The sequence below is a fragment of the Danio aesculapii genome, chromosome 12 (genome assembly GCF_903798145.1).
Source record: "Danio aesculapii chromosome 12, fDanAes4.1, whole genome shotgun sequence".
Taxonomy (NCBI): domain Eukaryota; kingdom Metazoa; phylum Chordata; class Actinopteri; order Cypriniformes; family Danionidae; genus Danio; species Danio aesculapii.
The window spans coordinates 38,710,998-38,727,120 of NC_079446.1; the positions used below are offsets into that span (position 1 = coordinate 38,710,998).

Sequence of the window (16,123 nt, forward strand, 5' to 3'; positions counted from 1 at the left end):
CTCTGTATTTTGTGATATCTATTGGTAAATTTATTGGGTTTTTTTTGTACATTGTAGCAATCAATATTAAATAATTGACAATCAATATCAAACAATACAAATTGTTTTTAGGGCCACATCAAATTATATTAATGGTATGATTTTAAATACAAAGTAAATACAAAGATAACCTATTAAATGCACATATCTTTTTCAATAATTATTAAATAATGTTGCTTTGCCATTGACAGCGAGGGATATATTTATGTAAAAAAAAATAAATAGCATATGTCTTCTGATCTGTAACTATCTAAAATATATGAGTCATATTTTTAGAGAAAATTGCGGTATTTATTTTCACATTTATTGTATTGATGCTTGAAAATCTCTTTTCATTTTTCATGTATAGTGTAATGTGTAACACTAGATGGCACTCTGTCTTACCATTCTCACATTAAGCTGCACTATTTAAACTACACCACTATGTGGCACTATTTTCTAGGGATCTGGTGCTGAGAAGGCCAGAATTTGCAAATTGACAATGACATGAATATGCTAAATTATTATTTGATTTTGGCTGGCAGATTCTATCTATCTATCTATCTATCTATCTATCTATCTATCTATCTATCTATCTGTCTGTCTGTCTGTCTGTCTGTCTGTCTGTCTGTCTGTCTGTCTGTCTGTCTGTCTGTCTGTCTGTCTGTCTATCTATCTGTCTCTGTCTGTCTGTCTGTCTGTCTGTCTGTCTGTCTATCTATCTAAACACACACACGCACACACACACACATGTATACATATATATAAACAATTGAAGTCAGCATTATTAGCCCTCCTTTGATTTTTTATTTTTATTTTTTTTTTATATATATAAATATAAATATTTCCCAAATTATGTTTAATAGAGCAAATATATTTTCACTGTACGTCTGATAATAATGTTTCTTCTGGAGAAAGTCTTATTTGTTTTATTTTGGCTTGAATAAAAGTAGTTTTTAATATTTTAAAGCCATTTTAAGGTCATAATTATAAGCCAATTTAAGCTATATTTTGATAGTCTACAGAACAAACCATTGTCATACAATAACTTGCCTATTAACCCTAACCTGATTCACCTAGTTAAGCCTTTAAATGTCACTTTAAGCTGTATAGAAGTGTCTTGAAAAATATCTAGTAAAATATTATGTACTGTCATCATAGCAAAGATAAAAGAAATTGGTTATTAGAGATGAGTTATTAAAACTATTATGTTTAGAAATGTGTTGAAAAATCTTCTCTCCGTTAAACAGAAATTAGGGAGAAAAATAAACAGGGGGGCTAATAATTCTGACTTCAACTGTATATATATATATATATATATATATATATATATATATATATATATATATATATATATATATATATATATATATATATATATATATATATATATATATATGAGATTGATTGATTAAAAATGATTCACAAATATGACCTACCTAATATTTTTCAAGATATTTTGCAAGATACAAGTATTCAGTATTGCAAAGTGCAATTTAAACACTTAACTAGGTTAATCAGGTTAAATACACTATAAAAAAATTAAAAACAAGAAGTTATAATAAAGTTAAAATGAAGTTATAATGTTTTATGTAGCTTTTACTTATTTTTAGTAAGTTAAGGTTTCAACTAAAATTTTAAGTTTACTTTAACATTTTAATCAGTTTGATTCATAGAAGTTGAGATGACTAGAAAAATAAGTTTGATTCAACAAAAATTTTGGGCAGCAATTGTTTTGTGTGTAGATAAGATCTGTCTGTCTGTCTGTCTGTCTGTCTGTCTCACAGGACATCAATAAATGATCAATAAATAATCATATATAATATAATAATCATAATTATCAATAAATTATGCAAAAACAACAATGGATTTTATTATTTCTAAAATATTTTTACTCAAACCCATAACTATAAAAACTTTATTAGCAATTAAATTATTATGAGCTAAATATTTTAAATTCAGCAGTTTGTGTGGGCAAAATTAAGCAATAATGGAGACAGTTGTCTGGCAAGCATCATTTCTTTTTAATAGCTTTTAATAAACACACAAACACAAGCTTTGATAAGAGAAGCGAGGCACAGAGTTGGGTTCGAGTGAATGAACAGTCTTCATCAGAGCTCATACTCCTTCAGACATGACGTACAGTACAGCTGTTTTCAGAAATTACATACAAATATTACAGTTTACAATGATTAAGGCCATTTAAATAAACGCTCAGATATTAACGTCAGATTGATGTCAAGTAACGATTGCAGTTTTTAAGTTCGTGTTAGTGTTGTTAAATGAGCACATGCAATATGCCTGTAGTGCTGGTCCACAAATTGCTTATATACTGCTTTACTTTAAAGGGGGTTATCAATTACTACATACGGAAATTCCTTTACACATGAAAGAAATAACCCAGCAAACAATTTTGTGTTTAATAGACATCTAATAGACATATAAACGTAGACAGCTTGGCTAAAACAAGGCTAAATTTGGGTGAAAATCTAATAGACATCTAAGAATAGCCCAAAACTAGACTAGTCGTCAATTGAACAGACTTTATATAGTCATTCATTTCTGTTTATTTGATGACTAGTCTAGTTTTGGCTTATTCTTAGACGTCTATTTGATTTTTTTCTGACAGCTGAAGTTTAGCCTCGTTTTAGCCAAGACGACTATGTTTAGACGTCTATTAGACATCTATTAGACATCTGTTAGACATCTTTTAGAAACAAAAAATGCTTGCTGGGAAGTATCAAACAATTTTTATTCAGGGTAAAATAAATTATTCTTGTTCGTTCAGTCACAGATAAAAACAAAGACAAAGACAATGGGATTTAGGCATTGATTAACCATAAAAACAGGCAACATCATCTCATAACAAAACATCATTTATTGTTTTTGGTGTTGTAGGAAAAGCAATCTAATACATGGTCCTCAGAATAGGGCCTTTAGTTGTAAGTAATATGTTTCTCTTTTAATACAATCACATGCTATTACAGTACGTTGTGAATTACTGTGAGTTCTGTGAGTATGAAACCGAGCATCGTATAGACATCGCAGCAATGTTATATTTCAAGTACTCGACAATTTACCAATGCATGCAGATGTTATGATGCATCCATCCATCGTCATATCCATATTTCACAACAAAACTGCCACTTGATGCTTTTTGAGTAAGTGTTTATGGATATATCATGTAATAACATACTGTACAGTATTGTAAGTTCCTTCATATTTCATGATGAATATGCAGGGAGTTCGTCTCAACTGTTGAATTATGTAATGCCCAATGACAGCCTGAAACCCGTCAAAGTGTAGTTGGAGTTGAATGCGATACACTGTAAAGCCCAACAGTCAACTTTATCAAATGAAATGGGTGTAGTTAACTTAAAATTGACTGAAGGTTAATTCTACTCATTTGAAAAGAGTTTGAACTCAGTGTTGAAGGTAATGAGTTAATTAACCTCATTACTTCAATGGAGTAAGTTCACAGTACTCATATAGATTAGTTTTTTTCAACTCAAATGGTTTGTAGCAATCAGTTTCCTCAAACGGTTTGAGTTGCCTTAACTTATTGGGTTTTACAGTACTCAATGGGTTTGAGTTCTCTTCATTTATTGTGTTTTACTTTGCTCAATTTGCTTCTTTTACTCAAATGGAGTAAGTTCACAGTACTCATTAGGATTAGTTTTTGAACTTAAATGGTTTGTTGCAATCGGTTTCCTCAAATGGTTTGAGTTACCTTAACTTTTTGGGCTTTACAGTGTATTATTATACAAGCGATATTTATTACAACTAAATCTCTCAAATCCTGCTGCTAATACTGCTCTTATAAGTAACTAAAACCAATAATTCCTCAATGTTTTTATGATTTTATTACGATCTCCCAAATCTAAACTAATAACCACGTTATTACGAACACATTTTGTTTGTTTTATTACAAAATGAAAGTATTTTTGGTGAGTAGCTACTGTGTATATACAGTTTTGTGTTATAGGCACAAGCACAATATATATATTCAATGGCATTCTGATTTTGGCTTTCAGTCACGTTACGTCCTTGTATATAAAGGCTAAATGGCTATTAGCTAAAGGAATGGCAAATACATAGCACCATTTTTGTTGGAAAAACAAAGAAAATCTATCTTTAAAACAAAATACAGATCTAACCTTGTTATTTAAGTTACTTCATCTATGAATTCTCAATGCAACTCTTCCTTTTCATTAATCCCTAACATGTAATACATGCACTTTGGTTAAAATACATCAGAAACATTGTTGTAAGTGTTTTTGGAAAAGAAAAAAACACACTCATTATGGCTAATGCACATTTCTGCGACAAACACACACTCGAGGCACTTCATTAGCTAAAACAAAAGCTCTTCAGAAGTTCTTTGTCAATAGAGCCAACATAAAATACTATGTACATACATGTAAAAAGTGTTATAAATAGGTTTTAAACCATAGATACTATATACATCTTCAGACGATGACAGTATTGAATATGTCTTTTTTGGGGGGTAGGGTGGCAGTGGGCTTGATCTGAACTGACCCCCGGGTGAAGAAGATACTGCGGGATTTCACTTCTCTGTGGATGCAGTGCGATTCTTTGGCTTTAAAGCTGTATTTCCATGTGGCGCCACTAGAGGGTGATGCCACCTCACTCTCGTTTCCTCAAGATCACGTAGATTAACCCGCTTATGAAGGCCAGAGGGAAGGCTACCCAGGCCAGGATGTAGGAGAAGCCGTAGTTTAATGACTCATGGACCCATTCGTGGTTCATTACAGTGTAAATGATGGCTCCGCTCATAACGAAAAGACCTGCGAAAAGAGGACGACAAGGATAATTAACAGAGTTTTTTTCTTTTTAAATTATTTCTCAAAATATGTTTAACAGAGCAAGGATTTTTTCACAGTATTTTCTATAATATTTTTTCTTCTGGAGAAAGTCTTAGGGGAGAGCGGGGCACAAAGTAACACTTTTTGGTTTTGGCCAAATAATGAACAAAGTAATGGGGTTAGACACACCATTTTTTAAACCAACAACACACAAGCCTTTTCTACAAATGAGCACCAGTTGTATGATCGCCGGACCAATGGTTTCTGTGAAGTATTGCCAAAAGTGCCAGTAGTAAAAATGTTACTATTTACCCTACCTGCAGGGCAAGTTGTAATAGACAGCGGGTTAGTTGTAACACATGCTTAAAAAGGCAGATCTTACACAATTAATTTAAATCCAGTTTACTTTAAATAGTAGCTATATTTTCTCAGTACTTAGCTCAATTTATTTATTTTTATTTGACATAGCATAGTATGTTTGTTTATTTATTTATTTATTTATTTATTTATTTATCTATTGGATAAACACATTTGGATTTATTTAGATATATTTATCCGTTATTATACAATACATTTATTTGTTGTATAAGCAATTAAATTTTTTTTTTCTGTTAAAAAATATTTTCTATTAACAAGGTTCTTAACATTACACCAAAAAATTCAACAAATATTTTGTTTGTTTAGTTGGTGTCCAACAGTGTGTGGCTTAATTGTAACACCCTGTTACAACTAACCCTGCTGTCGTGTTTTTCTCAAAGCTGGCTAGCAGTCACTGTGTGTTTAGCCTAGAAGACGGTTATATATATATATATATATATATATATATATATATATATATATATATATATATATATATATATATATATATATATATATATATATATATATATATATATATATATATATATATATATATGGACTATAATAAAAATACTTTTATGCTGCTTCTACAGAACATACCCCTGTTATACAATGATTTACCTAATTACCCTAACTTGCCTAGTTAACCTAATTAACCTAGTTAAGCCTTTAAATTGCACTTTAGGTTGAATACTAGCATCTTGAAACAAATCTAAAATATTATGCACTCGTCATGGCAAATATAAAAGAAATCAGTTATTAGAAATAAGTTGTTAAAACTATTATGTTTAGAAATGCGTAAAAAAAACGTATTTCTGTTAAACGGAAATTGGGGAAAATATCTATACATAGAGGGAGGTAATAATTAAGGAGACATAATAATTCTGACTTTATGTACATACATGACATACTTTTTATGAGAACTCCAATTTTGTTTAACATTTCTTTCATATTAACATTTTTATTTCTTTAGTGATTACAAAGCCCCCATACTATTTTACTCTTGGCATATATTTTATGCTTTATGTGATATACACTAGCGGTCAAAAGTTTGGGGTCAGTAGGATTTTTAAATGTTTTAAAATAAGTTTATCCTGCACACCATCAATAATACAGTACAAATTGTAAAATTGTGAAATGTTATTGCACTATAAAATAACTGTTCAAAAGTAGTTTATAATTTAATATTATAATTTATTCCAGTGATTTGAATCAATGATGAATTTTCAGCTTCATTACTTCAGTCTTCAGAGTCACATGATCCTTCAGAAATCACTCTAATATTTATTATTATTATTATTATTATTATTATTATTATTAATATCATTATTATTTTTATCATCATTATTATTATTACTATTATTATTATTATTATTATTATTATTAATGGCAATGGCAATAAAAGCAATATTGACTAGAGTAATAATTTCATTTGAAACTACATACAATAAGAAAGCAGTTATTCAAAATTTTAATAAATATTTAACAATTGAACTTTTTTTTTTTTACATTTAATGAATGCCACCTTGATTAACAAAATAATATTCTTTAAAAAACAACAACCTTTGACTGGTAGTGTATGTTTAAAAATAATACTGTTTAAAGTATTAACAATATGACAAACGAAATCCAAAAGGGTGCTTTTATTTATACTCCACCAAAGCTGTGTTTATTTGCTCAAAAATTGTGAGTTACTATTAAATATTATTTTAAAACATTTATATATATATATATATATATATATATATATATATATATATATATATATATATATATATATATATATATATATATATATATATTAAATTAATACTTTTTTTTTCTAATGTACTACTATATTTTAATATGTGCCACTTTCCATTCATTGTGTTTAAAACCATTTGAACCAAGAAAACATAAATAAATACAAAGTTCGAAGCAGCAACACTGATTTAAAAATAAAGTTTTCTCTGCTACTTTTGGTCAGTTTAATACTTTACTGAATAAATTTAAAACTAAGAATTTAATCTTTACTAAATAAAATTATTTAACATATTACTGACCTCTACCTTTTCAACGGTAGTGTACAGTACCTAAGAATTAAAAATTTATATTCCCTTACATTGTAGAAATTCTCTTATAATTGAAAATAATTTTAGTTTACACCTGGTAACAACATGGAAACTCACATAGTAAGTACATTATTATTATATATAAATTATTTGCCTCAGTCTGAATGAGACAATAATATGATTAAGATGTTTACATGAGTTGCCTTTTGAATGTTTCTTTCATTATCCCGTTTTACATATTATAGCACATAGATCGATTATCATCATTGCATCACCACGCTATCCACATTTCCTCCGGAGTTTTGTGTATTTTGGGGTGTTTCACTTTTAATTTGTTGAATTATCTGCAGTTTGGCACTTTAACTTTCATTCAGGAACATTTCATGCATGTCCCCTCTGACAAACGAGATATTAAAGAATGGAAGAGTGTAGTTGTAATGGAATTTGATACCGCATCCCATATGGGGAAAAAAAACTCTGAATTTCGTGATGCAGGTGTCTGTGGTCCTTCACTGACTCGGAAAGTGCAGAGAATAGTGTCAAACAGCCGTGTGTGTATAGACTATCCTGTTGTAAAATGCTGCGAAAATCCTACATGACAGTAATAGTTTGATTGCGGTGTTTACATGTCTGTACTGCACTTCAATAATGCAATTAAAATCAGCATACTCCACATGTCTTAATTCGATTTCTGTTTAATTTGATTATGACCTTAATTGGATTGAATTACCAAAAACTGCTGTTTACATGGTAGACTCCTAATCTAGACTCCTAATAAGTATTTTCTTGATCGTATTAAAAGTGGATTATTGGTGTCCATGTTAACATACTCAGTGTTTATCAAGTTATGGTCACCAAACTAAATGTTTTTTTTTTGCCTTAGGCTTGACTATTTAGTCTGCATGCGAGGGAGGAAATATGACAAGGCACTTTCAGCATGTTCTTTTACGTCAGACGGACCACACACCTCCTCCAGAGTGCCAGTCTTGACATTTCCTCTTGTGGCAGCGTCTATGTATCCAGTGCCAAGTCAGTAGGCACCTGTAACTGTCTGCCTTTGTGCTGTTTACACCCTCGACTCTCCTCTGACATTTAGCTTTCAATTAGTGTCCATCCTCTGTGATCTGAGACGCAGATATCAACTCTAAAAGCCCTCAGTATGAAACGAAAGATCAAGCATGTGTGGCGCGCACAGTATTCGGTAAAGAGTTCTAATAATACTTTGTCTTCATTACATCCCAAATACTTAGTATTTACTTTAAGTACTCTTATGATGCATGTTTATATATTTTCTTTTTCTTTAGTCTGTTAGCTATTTGTATTTATTATGATCTGCAAAGGCTCTCAAAGTTGCCCCAAAAATGTTGATGTCTAAAAAAAGAACAATTCAGACATCCTGAAAATGCCTTGACTGTCACAAATTTACTGTGTGTCAGTATCTGACAAGTTCAGATGCAAAAACTTGCCTTCTAAACTGAGCATTTTTCTCAGGTGCACATAGGTTTAGTAATTTTACTTTTATGACTAAGAATAGGTTATATTAATTGGCTTTAATCTGAAATAATTGAACATAAACATTGGAGGCTGAGAAAAAAAATTATTTTAGAAGGACATTGAAGATGGGACTTAAAGGCTTTTGCATCTGAACTCTTTGTTTGCATAATGGAAACATAATGGAAACATTGTTTGCATAATTCAAATCAGGTCCACAGCTCTGCACAGTTTTGCTCCAATCCTAATAAAACACAACTGATGCAACTAGATGTTCAAGATTCTTTTGAACACCTCAATTATTTGGATCAGCTGTGTTTGATTAGGATTAGAGCAAAACTGAGCAGAGCTGCGGCCCTCCAGGAATTGGCTTTGACACCTATGCTTTAATGATGTTTCATTGCAAAATAGAGGCAGCTCATGCTCCGTCATTTTCAGCTCACTTACATCAAAACCTAATTCTTAAAGTAATTATGATTGTGTTCAAAACTGTAATTATTTAAAGCAAGATGTAAAACTTGAAATGGTGATCCTAACATGTGCAAAGTCAGGGAGAGTACCAAGAGATACCGTATGATAGCTTTCAGTTCATATTCAAGCCAATATTTAGAGGATATTTTTTCCCCAAGCAAACTTAATAGTTTTATTAGGAATTATGTAGTTTGGAATTGGTTAAAATCAAAATGATCAGAATTTAGACTTTCGTAATCATCATGCAAACACTGTTACTCATATAGAAACATTTCTAATACATTTTTGGTTCTTAAAACAATGCTCAGTCTTTTGAGACACTCCCTAACTTTGCAACTTAGGATCACCATTTCAAGTTTCACATCTTTGGTGCTTAAAATAATTACTATTTTAAAATCGCAGAAGAATCACCGAAGAAATGGGTGAACACAAAATGGAAATTTGGAAGACGAATAAGTTTGTGTGCAGTAAAGTTGTGTTTAGAATTGACGTTTGTAAGACTTTTGCTATTTTCTTCAATGTTAAGGAGATCATGTTCACTATTTACTCAACTTTACATTGTTCCAATGTAGAGCTTTTTTCACAAATAAGATTTTGAAGAATGTTGGAAACTTGGTAGCTATTGACATCCATAGCAGAACAACATTTTTCAAAGTATCTTCTTGTGTGTTTAGTCGAAAAAAGGAATTAAAATAAGTTTGAAAAAAGTGGAAGGAGAGCAAATGATGACATAAGTTTACATTTTGAGTGAACTATCCCTTTAAATGACGTTTCATTGCAAATTAGGGAGAGCTCATGCTATCTTTTTAGATTACACATCAAAGCATAATTCTCAAAGTAATTATAGTAGTATTCAAAATTTTAATTATTTTAAGCACCAAAGATGTAAAACTTGAAATGGTGATCCTAACATGTGCAAAGTCAGGGAGTGTCTCAAAATATACATTATGATAGCATTCAGTTCATATTCAAGTCAATATTTGAAGCATATTTTTCCCATGCAAAATTAATAGTTATTATGAATGTGCAGTTTGGAATTGGTCAAAATCTAAATTTGGACATAATAATAATTCGCAATACTCAACACATACTCTACATCGGGTAACACTTTATTTTGATATTAGTAGACTGTCTGGTTAATATCTGCTGATACTCTGATACTGCTCCTTAAACAGACATTAAACTTCGCAAGTACATGTCAACTTCCACCAGGGCTGGAGTGGGACTCTTTATCAGCCTTGGAGTTTCAAGCCTTAGACCGGCCCACCTCAGTTCACGACTGACTATATTACAATAACGTCATTTCCAATTCAGTTTCTAATGACACTATCACGTCTTTTTGAAGAAAACTGCTGCTTTACAACTTCAAATGTTCAACAACCCAAACAGTATTATATGTCTCAACAATAAAAATGAAAAAATAAATTATTTACTCCAATAAGGTTCGAACATGGGTCGGCAGCATCATAATGCAATGTGCAGACCACTCAACCACAATGGCTTAATCTTTATTACCCTCTTTTTTCCCATTAATGTAGTGAATCATCTGATTTTCATTGAGCAGATGTAATATTCATTAATATTAATTATTCAAATTCTTATGTTCACTAAGGTGCCGCTGTTTGAGGTATGATTGTTACATCATTATTAACCTGCAGGCTGCATTTTGCTCAAAGGGCTGCGAGAAAATAAATAAAAAGAGCGGTGCTGCGGTAAAATAATGAATAAAAAGAGTGAGGCTATGGTCAAATGAATGAATACATAAATGAAAAAAGTGCGACTGCTGAGAGTGCAAGCAACTAGGGACAAAAAATGGACCGGCCCACTGGAAATCTCCCGGTCCTCCTGATTAGCCAATCCGGGCCTGGCTTACACTTACCCTCACCCCGACCTAACAGTTTACTTATACTCTAATGAGAATTTGTTGGCATGTAGATGCAATGTAACTTAAATTCAACAAATGGGCCATCAAAATAAAGTGTGACCATACATTGTAAAGACATTATAAATTTGTATTGAAAAAAAATGTCATTTTATAATTCACATTAGAGTGCAGTCATAGAAGAAATGGGTGAATTTTGCACTTTTTAGACACTCCCTGACTTGTTTTACATATTTGGTTTTTAAAAGAATGGTTTAGGAGCATGATCTGAACAAGATACAGCATAAACTACCACCAAAACAAATGTACCGCAGTTAACTATTGCACTTCAACTTTTCCAAATGTTTTTGAATGCTTTGTTGACTCAGCGTCTGCATAATTCATAAATGCGCATTTATTATGCACAATAGAGTCAGTAATTTGTGCATCTAAGACTGAACATCTCCGCAGACATTAGATTTTTCTTGTTTTTGTTGATCCCTGATGATTTCTAATGAGAGTTATCAGTTTGCATTAGCAACAGATTTGATCTCTCACACGTATTGTTTACCATAAATGAAGAGAAATGCTTGCTCGCTTTGTTGACCTCGTCTATTTATAACTCGCCTTATTCAATCTTAAGAAATCATAACCAAATTATCGGCAGGAAGTTTGCCTGTAACGGCGGCTGAGCGCATTAAAGGGTTTCCTGCGCTGTCTGTGGCTTAATGAGACATGACAGACTCATTAAACTAACAAGACAAAGGCCAAAGGTCTTTTCATCTGTGAATGAGAGCAGATACACCTCCATAGGAACAGAGGAGATCAGTCGATGTCTCGTAGATGATCTTTTATTAATAAATGGTAATTAATCTTAGATCACCTGAGCCAACTCGCACAAACACATACGCAAATATCACAATTGCTTCTTTGTTTTTGCTGCAAACACATTGAGGTCATTAACATTTACCAAAGGAGCATGTCAGCGTGTTAATGTATGTCAATCTCATTAGCATCTGCAAACAGTCAAACAGATACCTGTAGTTATGCAGAATATATCGGTATATATCAATATATGAGGCATATCGATATTGATTAATGGTTGTTTTTGGCATTATCATTATTGGCATGATAAGGAGGCTAATAGATTATGGTTTATTTAAGCTAGTTGATCCACTGTTGGTGTGTGCTGCTGGCCATTACGTTTCGTGCCTTTTACATGATGAAGACAGCAATTTGCACATGATTTTGGTAAAGAAAGATTAAGATGTGTTAATCTTAAATGTGTAAATGTGTTTTTTTTACGTTTTTTTTGGCCTATATATCAGTTTTAAATAGTTATCGGTTATAGTTATCGGCTATTGTATTCATTGCGATGCATCTGTAATCACATGCTATTATCAAGAGGTCACAAAGAATTTAAGGTTTTAAATGAAATCAAATCGAATCTTGTTTAATGAATTTGTTTGGAATGGAATGGCCTATGTATTGGTTATCAGTTTCCAAATATAAAGAGTTATCGGTTAAGGGTATCGGCTATTATATAAATTGTGGTTCATCCCTTGCGCCATTCTAACATCAAGGTGCATGATGAATTCAAGGTTTTAAAATAAAATTGCTTGTGTATTGTATTTGTTTGGATTTGTTTTGGACTATGTATTGGTTATCGGTTTCCAATATAAAGAGTTATCGGTTAAGGGTATCGGCTATTATATACACTGATGCATCCCTACTGGCATGCTAACATCAAGCTGCATGGTGAATTTAAGGTTTTAAAATAAAATTGTTTGTGTATTGTATATGTTTGGAGTTTTCTGGCCTTTGTATTGTTTATCGGCTTCCAATATAAAGAGTTATTGTGTTTGTGTATTGTATATGTTTGGAGTTTTTTGGCCTTTGTATTGTTTATCGGCTTCCAATATAAGGAGTTATCGGTTAATGGTATCGACTATTATATACATCGCAGGACAACCCTAGTGCGGTGCTAACATCAAGTCACAATGAATTTAAGGTTTTAAAATAAAATTGCTTGTATATTGTATTTGTTTGGAATTGTCTGGCCTATGTATTGGATATCGGCTTCCAATATAAAGGGTTATTGTTTATGAGTATTGGCTATTATATAAATCGCAGGACAGCCCTAGTGGCATACTAAAATCAAGACTTCATAAGGAATTTAAGGTTTTAAATAAAAAATAGCTTTAATGTATTTGTTTGGATTTTACTAGCCTATGTATTGGTTATCGGTTTCCAAATACTAAGAGTTATTAGTTATAGGTATTGGCTATTATATACATTGCGGACATCCCTTGTGGCATGCTAACATCAAGCTGCACGGTGAATTTATTTGTTTGGAGTTTACTGGCCTATTTATTGGTTATCGGCTTCCATTTATATACTTATCGGTTATGGGTATCAGCTATTATATACATTGCAGTGGCATGCTAACATCAAGAAGTCACAATGAATTTAAGATTTTAAAATCAGATCATTTTAGTCATGTTTTGGTTTTGGAATTTACTGGCCTACATATTGGTTATCAACTTCCAAGTATAGAGTTATCGGTTATGCTATTGGCTATTAAATCCATTGCGGAAAATTAAAATTAACTAAAATTTTTTCTGTTTTATATTTGTTTGGACATTTTGGACTATGTATTGTTATTGACTTCCAATTATGAGGAGTTATCAGTTTTCATTATCGGTTATCATTATTGGATAACATTTCTATAATGGTGCATCCCGAGTGCCATGTTCACATCAAGATGTCCCAATACTTACTTGCAAAGATCTGAAATGCTCCAGTGAGGAAGAAGCGGCCGCCCTTCTGAAGCGTGAAGAGTTGGCAGAAGAACAGGAAGAGAGACAGAAAGCTGAAGATGACTGAAAGGATCATGAGGGCTTGGACTGACTGGATCCATACTGAAAGAGAGAAAGAATTTTAAAATATTAGTGCACTTAGTCCTAAAACCTCTAGAGCTTTGCAGGAATAAAAAACACAATTGCTCTTGGGAACGGGATGGTCATTTTGAATGAACACAAATTGGGCTATAGACAGGTCGTTAATTTTTTCTCTTCTGCTATTCTTGATCGATAACAGCAGATGTACCAGTAGTTCCAGTTTTCAATTGGAGATATGCACTTAGGCATCTATATATTATTGATAATGAGTTGGGAAAAAAACAAAACACCTAATGCCTATATGTTGCATTTAAAGTTTTGATGGCTGTTTCATGGACATAAAGAGCACTGGAGGATCCAGGAATCCCTTAATGCATTGTGCAATCACATAAAGAGGTTTCTGTTCCTAAAAGCTCTTAGCAGGTTACCAGCACCTGATATTGATCCTGTCTTGACTTCCCATGGCCAAAATGCGGCAGCTTACAAGGAGATCCATTAACTGGATATTACCTACATTTGATGGCTTTAAAAGCCTCCTGTGTGTCATTTTTAACCTGCATTAGAGCCCATTCCACCCTCTTACATGTGTGGACTGGAGAAAGTAAATGTTTGCATTAGTATTTTCTCTATAGTAGGAAACATTTAACCTGTTTTGTACATACACTCTTTTAAATAAAGGCTACTATGGGCTTTCGCAGCAATCTCATACCAAAGAAAAGCAATTTTTGGTTCCTTAAATAACTTTTCAGTGATGAGTTTTTAAAGACCTTTTTTTGTGTGTGAAGGACTTTAGTGTGAAGAACTTTAATCTAAAGAATATTTCTGCATTATTGAGAACCATTTAAACCAATAATGCCAAAGAGTGTACATTACTGATCACAAGTTTGAAGTTGGTACGTTTTTTCAAAATGTTTTTAATGTGTGCGCACCAATGCTGCACTTAATAGAAAGCATTTATTTGAAATAGAAATGAAAGTTCTTGCTACAAATGAAAGTCAATAGTGTGCTGTAAGTCTGCTTTGTGGAAGTTTGATGAGGAATGTCGTAACAGATGTTTCAGTTTAATGTTTAGCATTTATTCTGCCTTTAGAACCTCCTATTATGTACAAATGATTCAGTGTTTATGCTTTAGCACTGTTATACTCAAATATTCATTCGGCGTAGTCCCTAATTCATCAGGGGTCTCCCAGTGGAAAGAATCGCCAACTTGTGTTGTTTTACACATGGATGCCCTTCCAGCTTCAACCCAGTACTGGGAAAAATGCAAACTCCACACAGAAATGTCAACTGGCCCAGCTGGGACTCAAACCAGCAACGTTCTTGCTGTGAGGCAACACTGCCACACTTATGCTCACATATAATAAGTTAAAAATATAAATAATTCACCTAAAATGCAAACTGTGATCATTTATTTTATAATTTTTCTTTGTTGACCACGAAGATATTTGCCATGTTTTTTTTTTCTGTTTTTGCCAATACAGTGACAACCAATGGGGTCCAAAACATTAATTTCCAACTGTTTACTAATGCAAATTACTAATCAGCCTGGCAGCAACTCTGTGTAGGCTTGTAGAAATGTTAAAACAGAGCATAATAATGGGGGAGTATTTCACAGACTGCTGATCTACTGGAATTTTGATGAACGATCAAAATACAGAATCTTCAAAAAAAAAGGAGAAATTGATCTGCAGTTTTGTGAAATGCCTTGTTGATCCCAGAGATCAGAGGTGAATCAGGTAACACGATAACCACTTGTTACAACTGAGGTCTGCAAGAGAGCATCTCAGAACAATGTCAACCTTTGATAAGATCAGAAACCCAGGTACTAGCAAAATTCACCTGCCAATGTGGTCTGTATGATTCCTCCCAACATCAATGCAAGCTTTTGGATTAGTGGGAATATAGAAGAACTGTATGTTTTTATAGGCTAATGTTTGTTCACTGAAAGATTCATTGGGGAACTAAACATTGTTCTTGTACATGGTCACCATGAATATAATCTAACCTAACCCTAATGAGTATATGGATTGGTCTACCGGGATTTTTATAAACAATCAAAATACAGAATGTTCAGAAAAAGAGAAATGATCCATTGATCAGCAGCTTTGTTCACATAAATGCCTTGCTGATCACAGAGGTCAGAGG

At 32.4% G+C, this 16,123-nt stretch overlaps 1 protein-coding gene across 1 annotated transcript in view; it reads right to left on the reverse strand.

Annotated features, from left to right (window-relative positions):
- Window positions 1-2,018: 2,018 nt before the first annotated feature.
- LOC130238327 (peripheral myelin protein 22-like) overlaps window positions 2,019-16,123 on the reverse strand; it is a 22,298-nt gene continuing 8,193 nt past the window's right edge. Inside the window, exons 4-5 of the mRNA XM_056469317.1 lie at window positions 13,859-13,999; window positions 2,019-4,826 (exon numbers count right to left, since the gene is read on the reverse strand). Of these exons, the coding sequence (XP_056325292.1) occupies window positions 4,666-4,826; window positions 13,859-13,999 (302 nt within the window). The 3' untranslated portion in view covers window positions 2,019-4,665. The remainder of the gene's footprint in view (window positions 4,827-13,858; window positions 14,000-16,123) is intronic.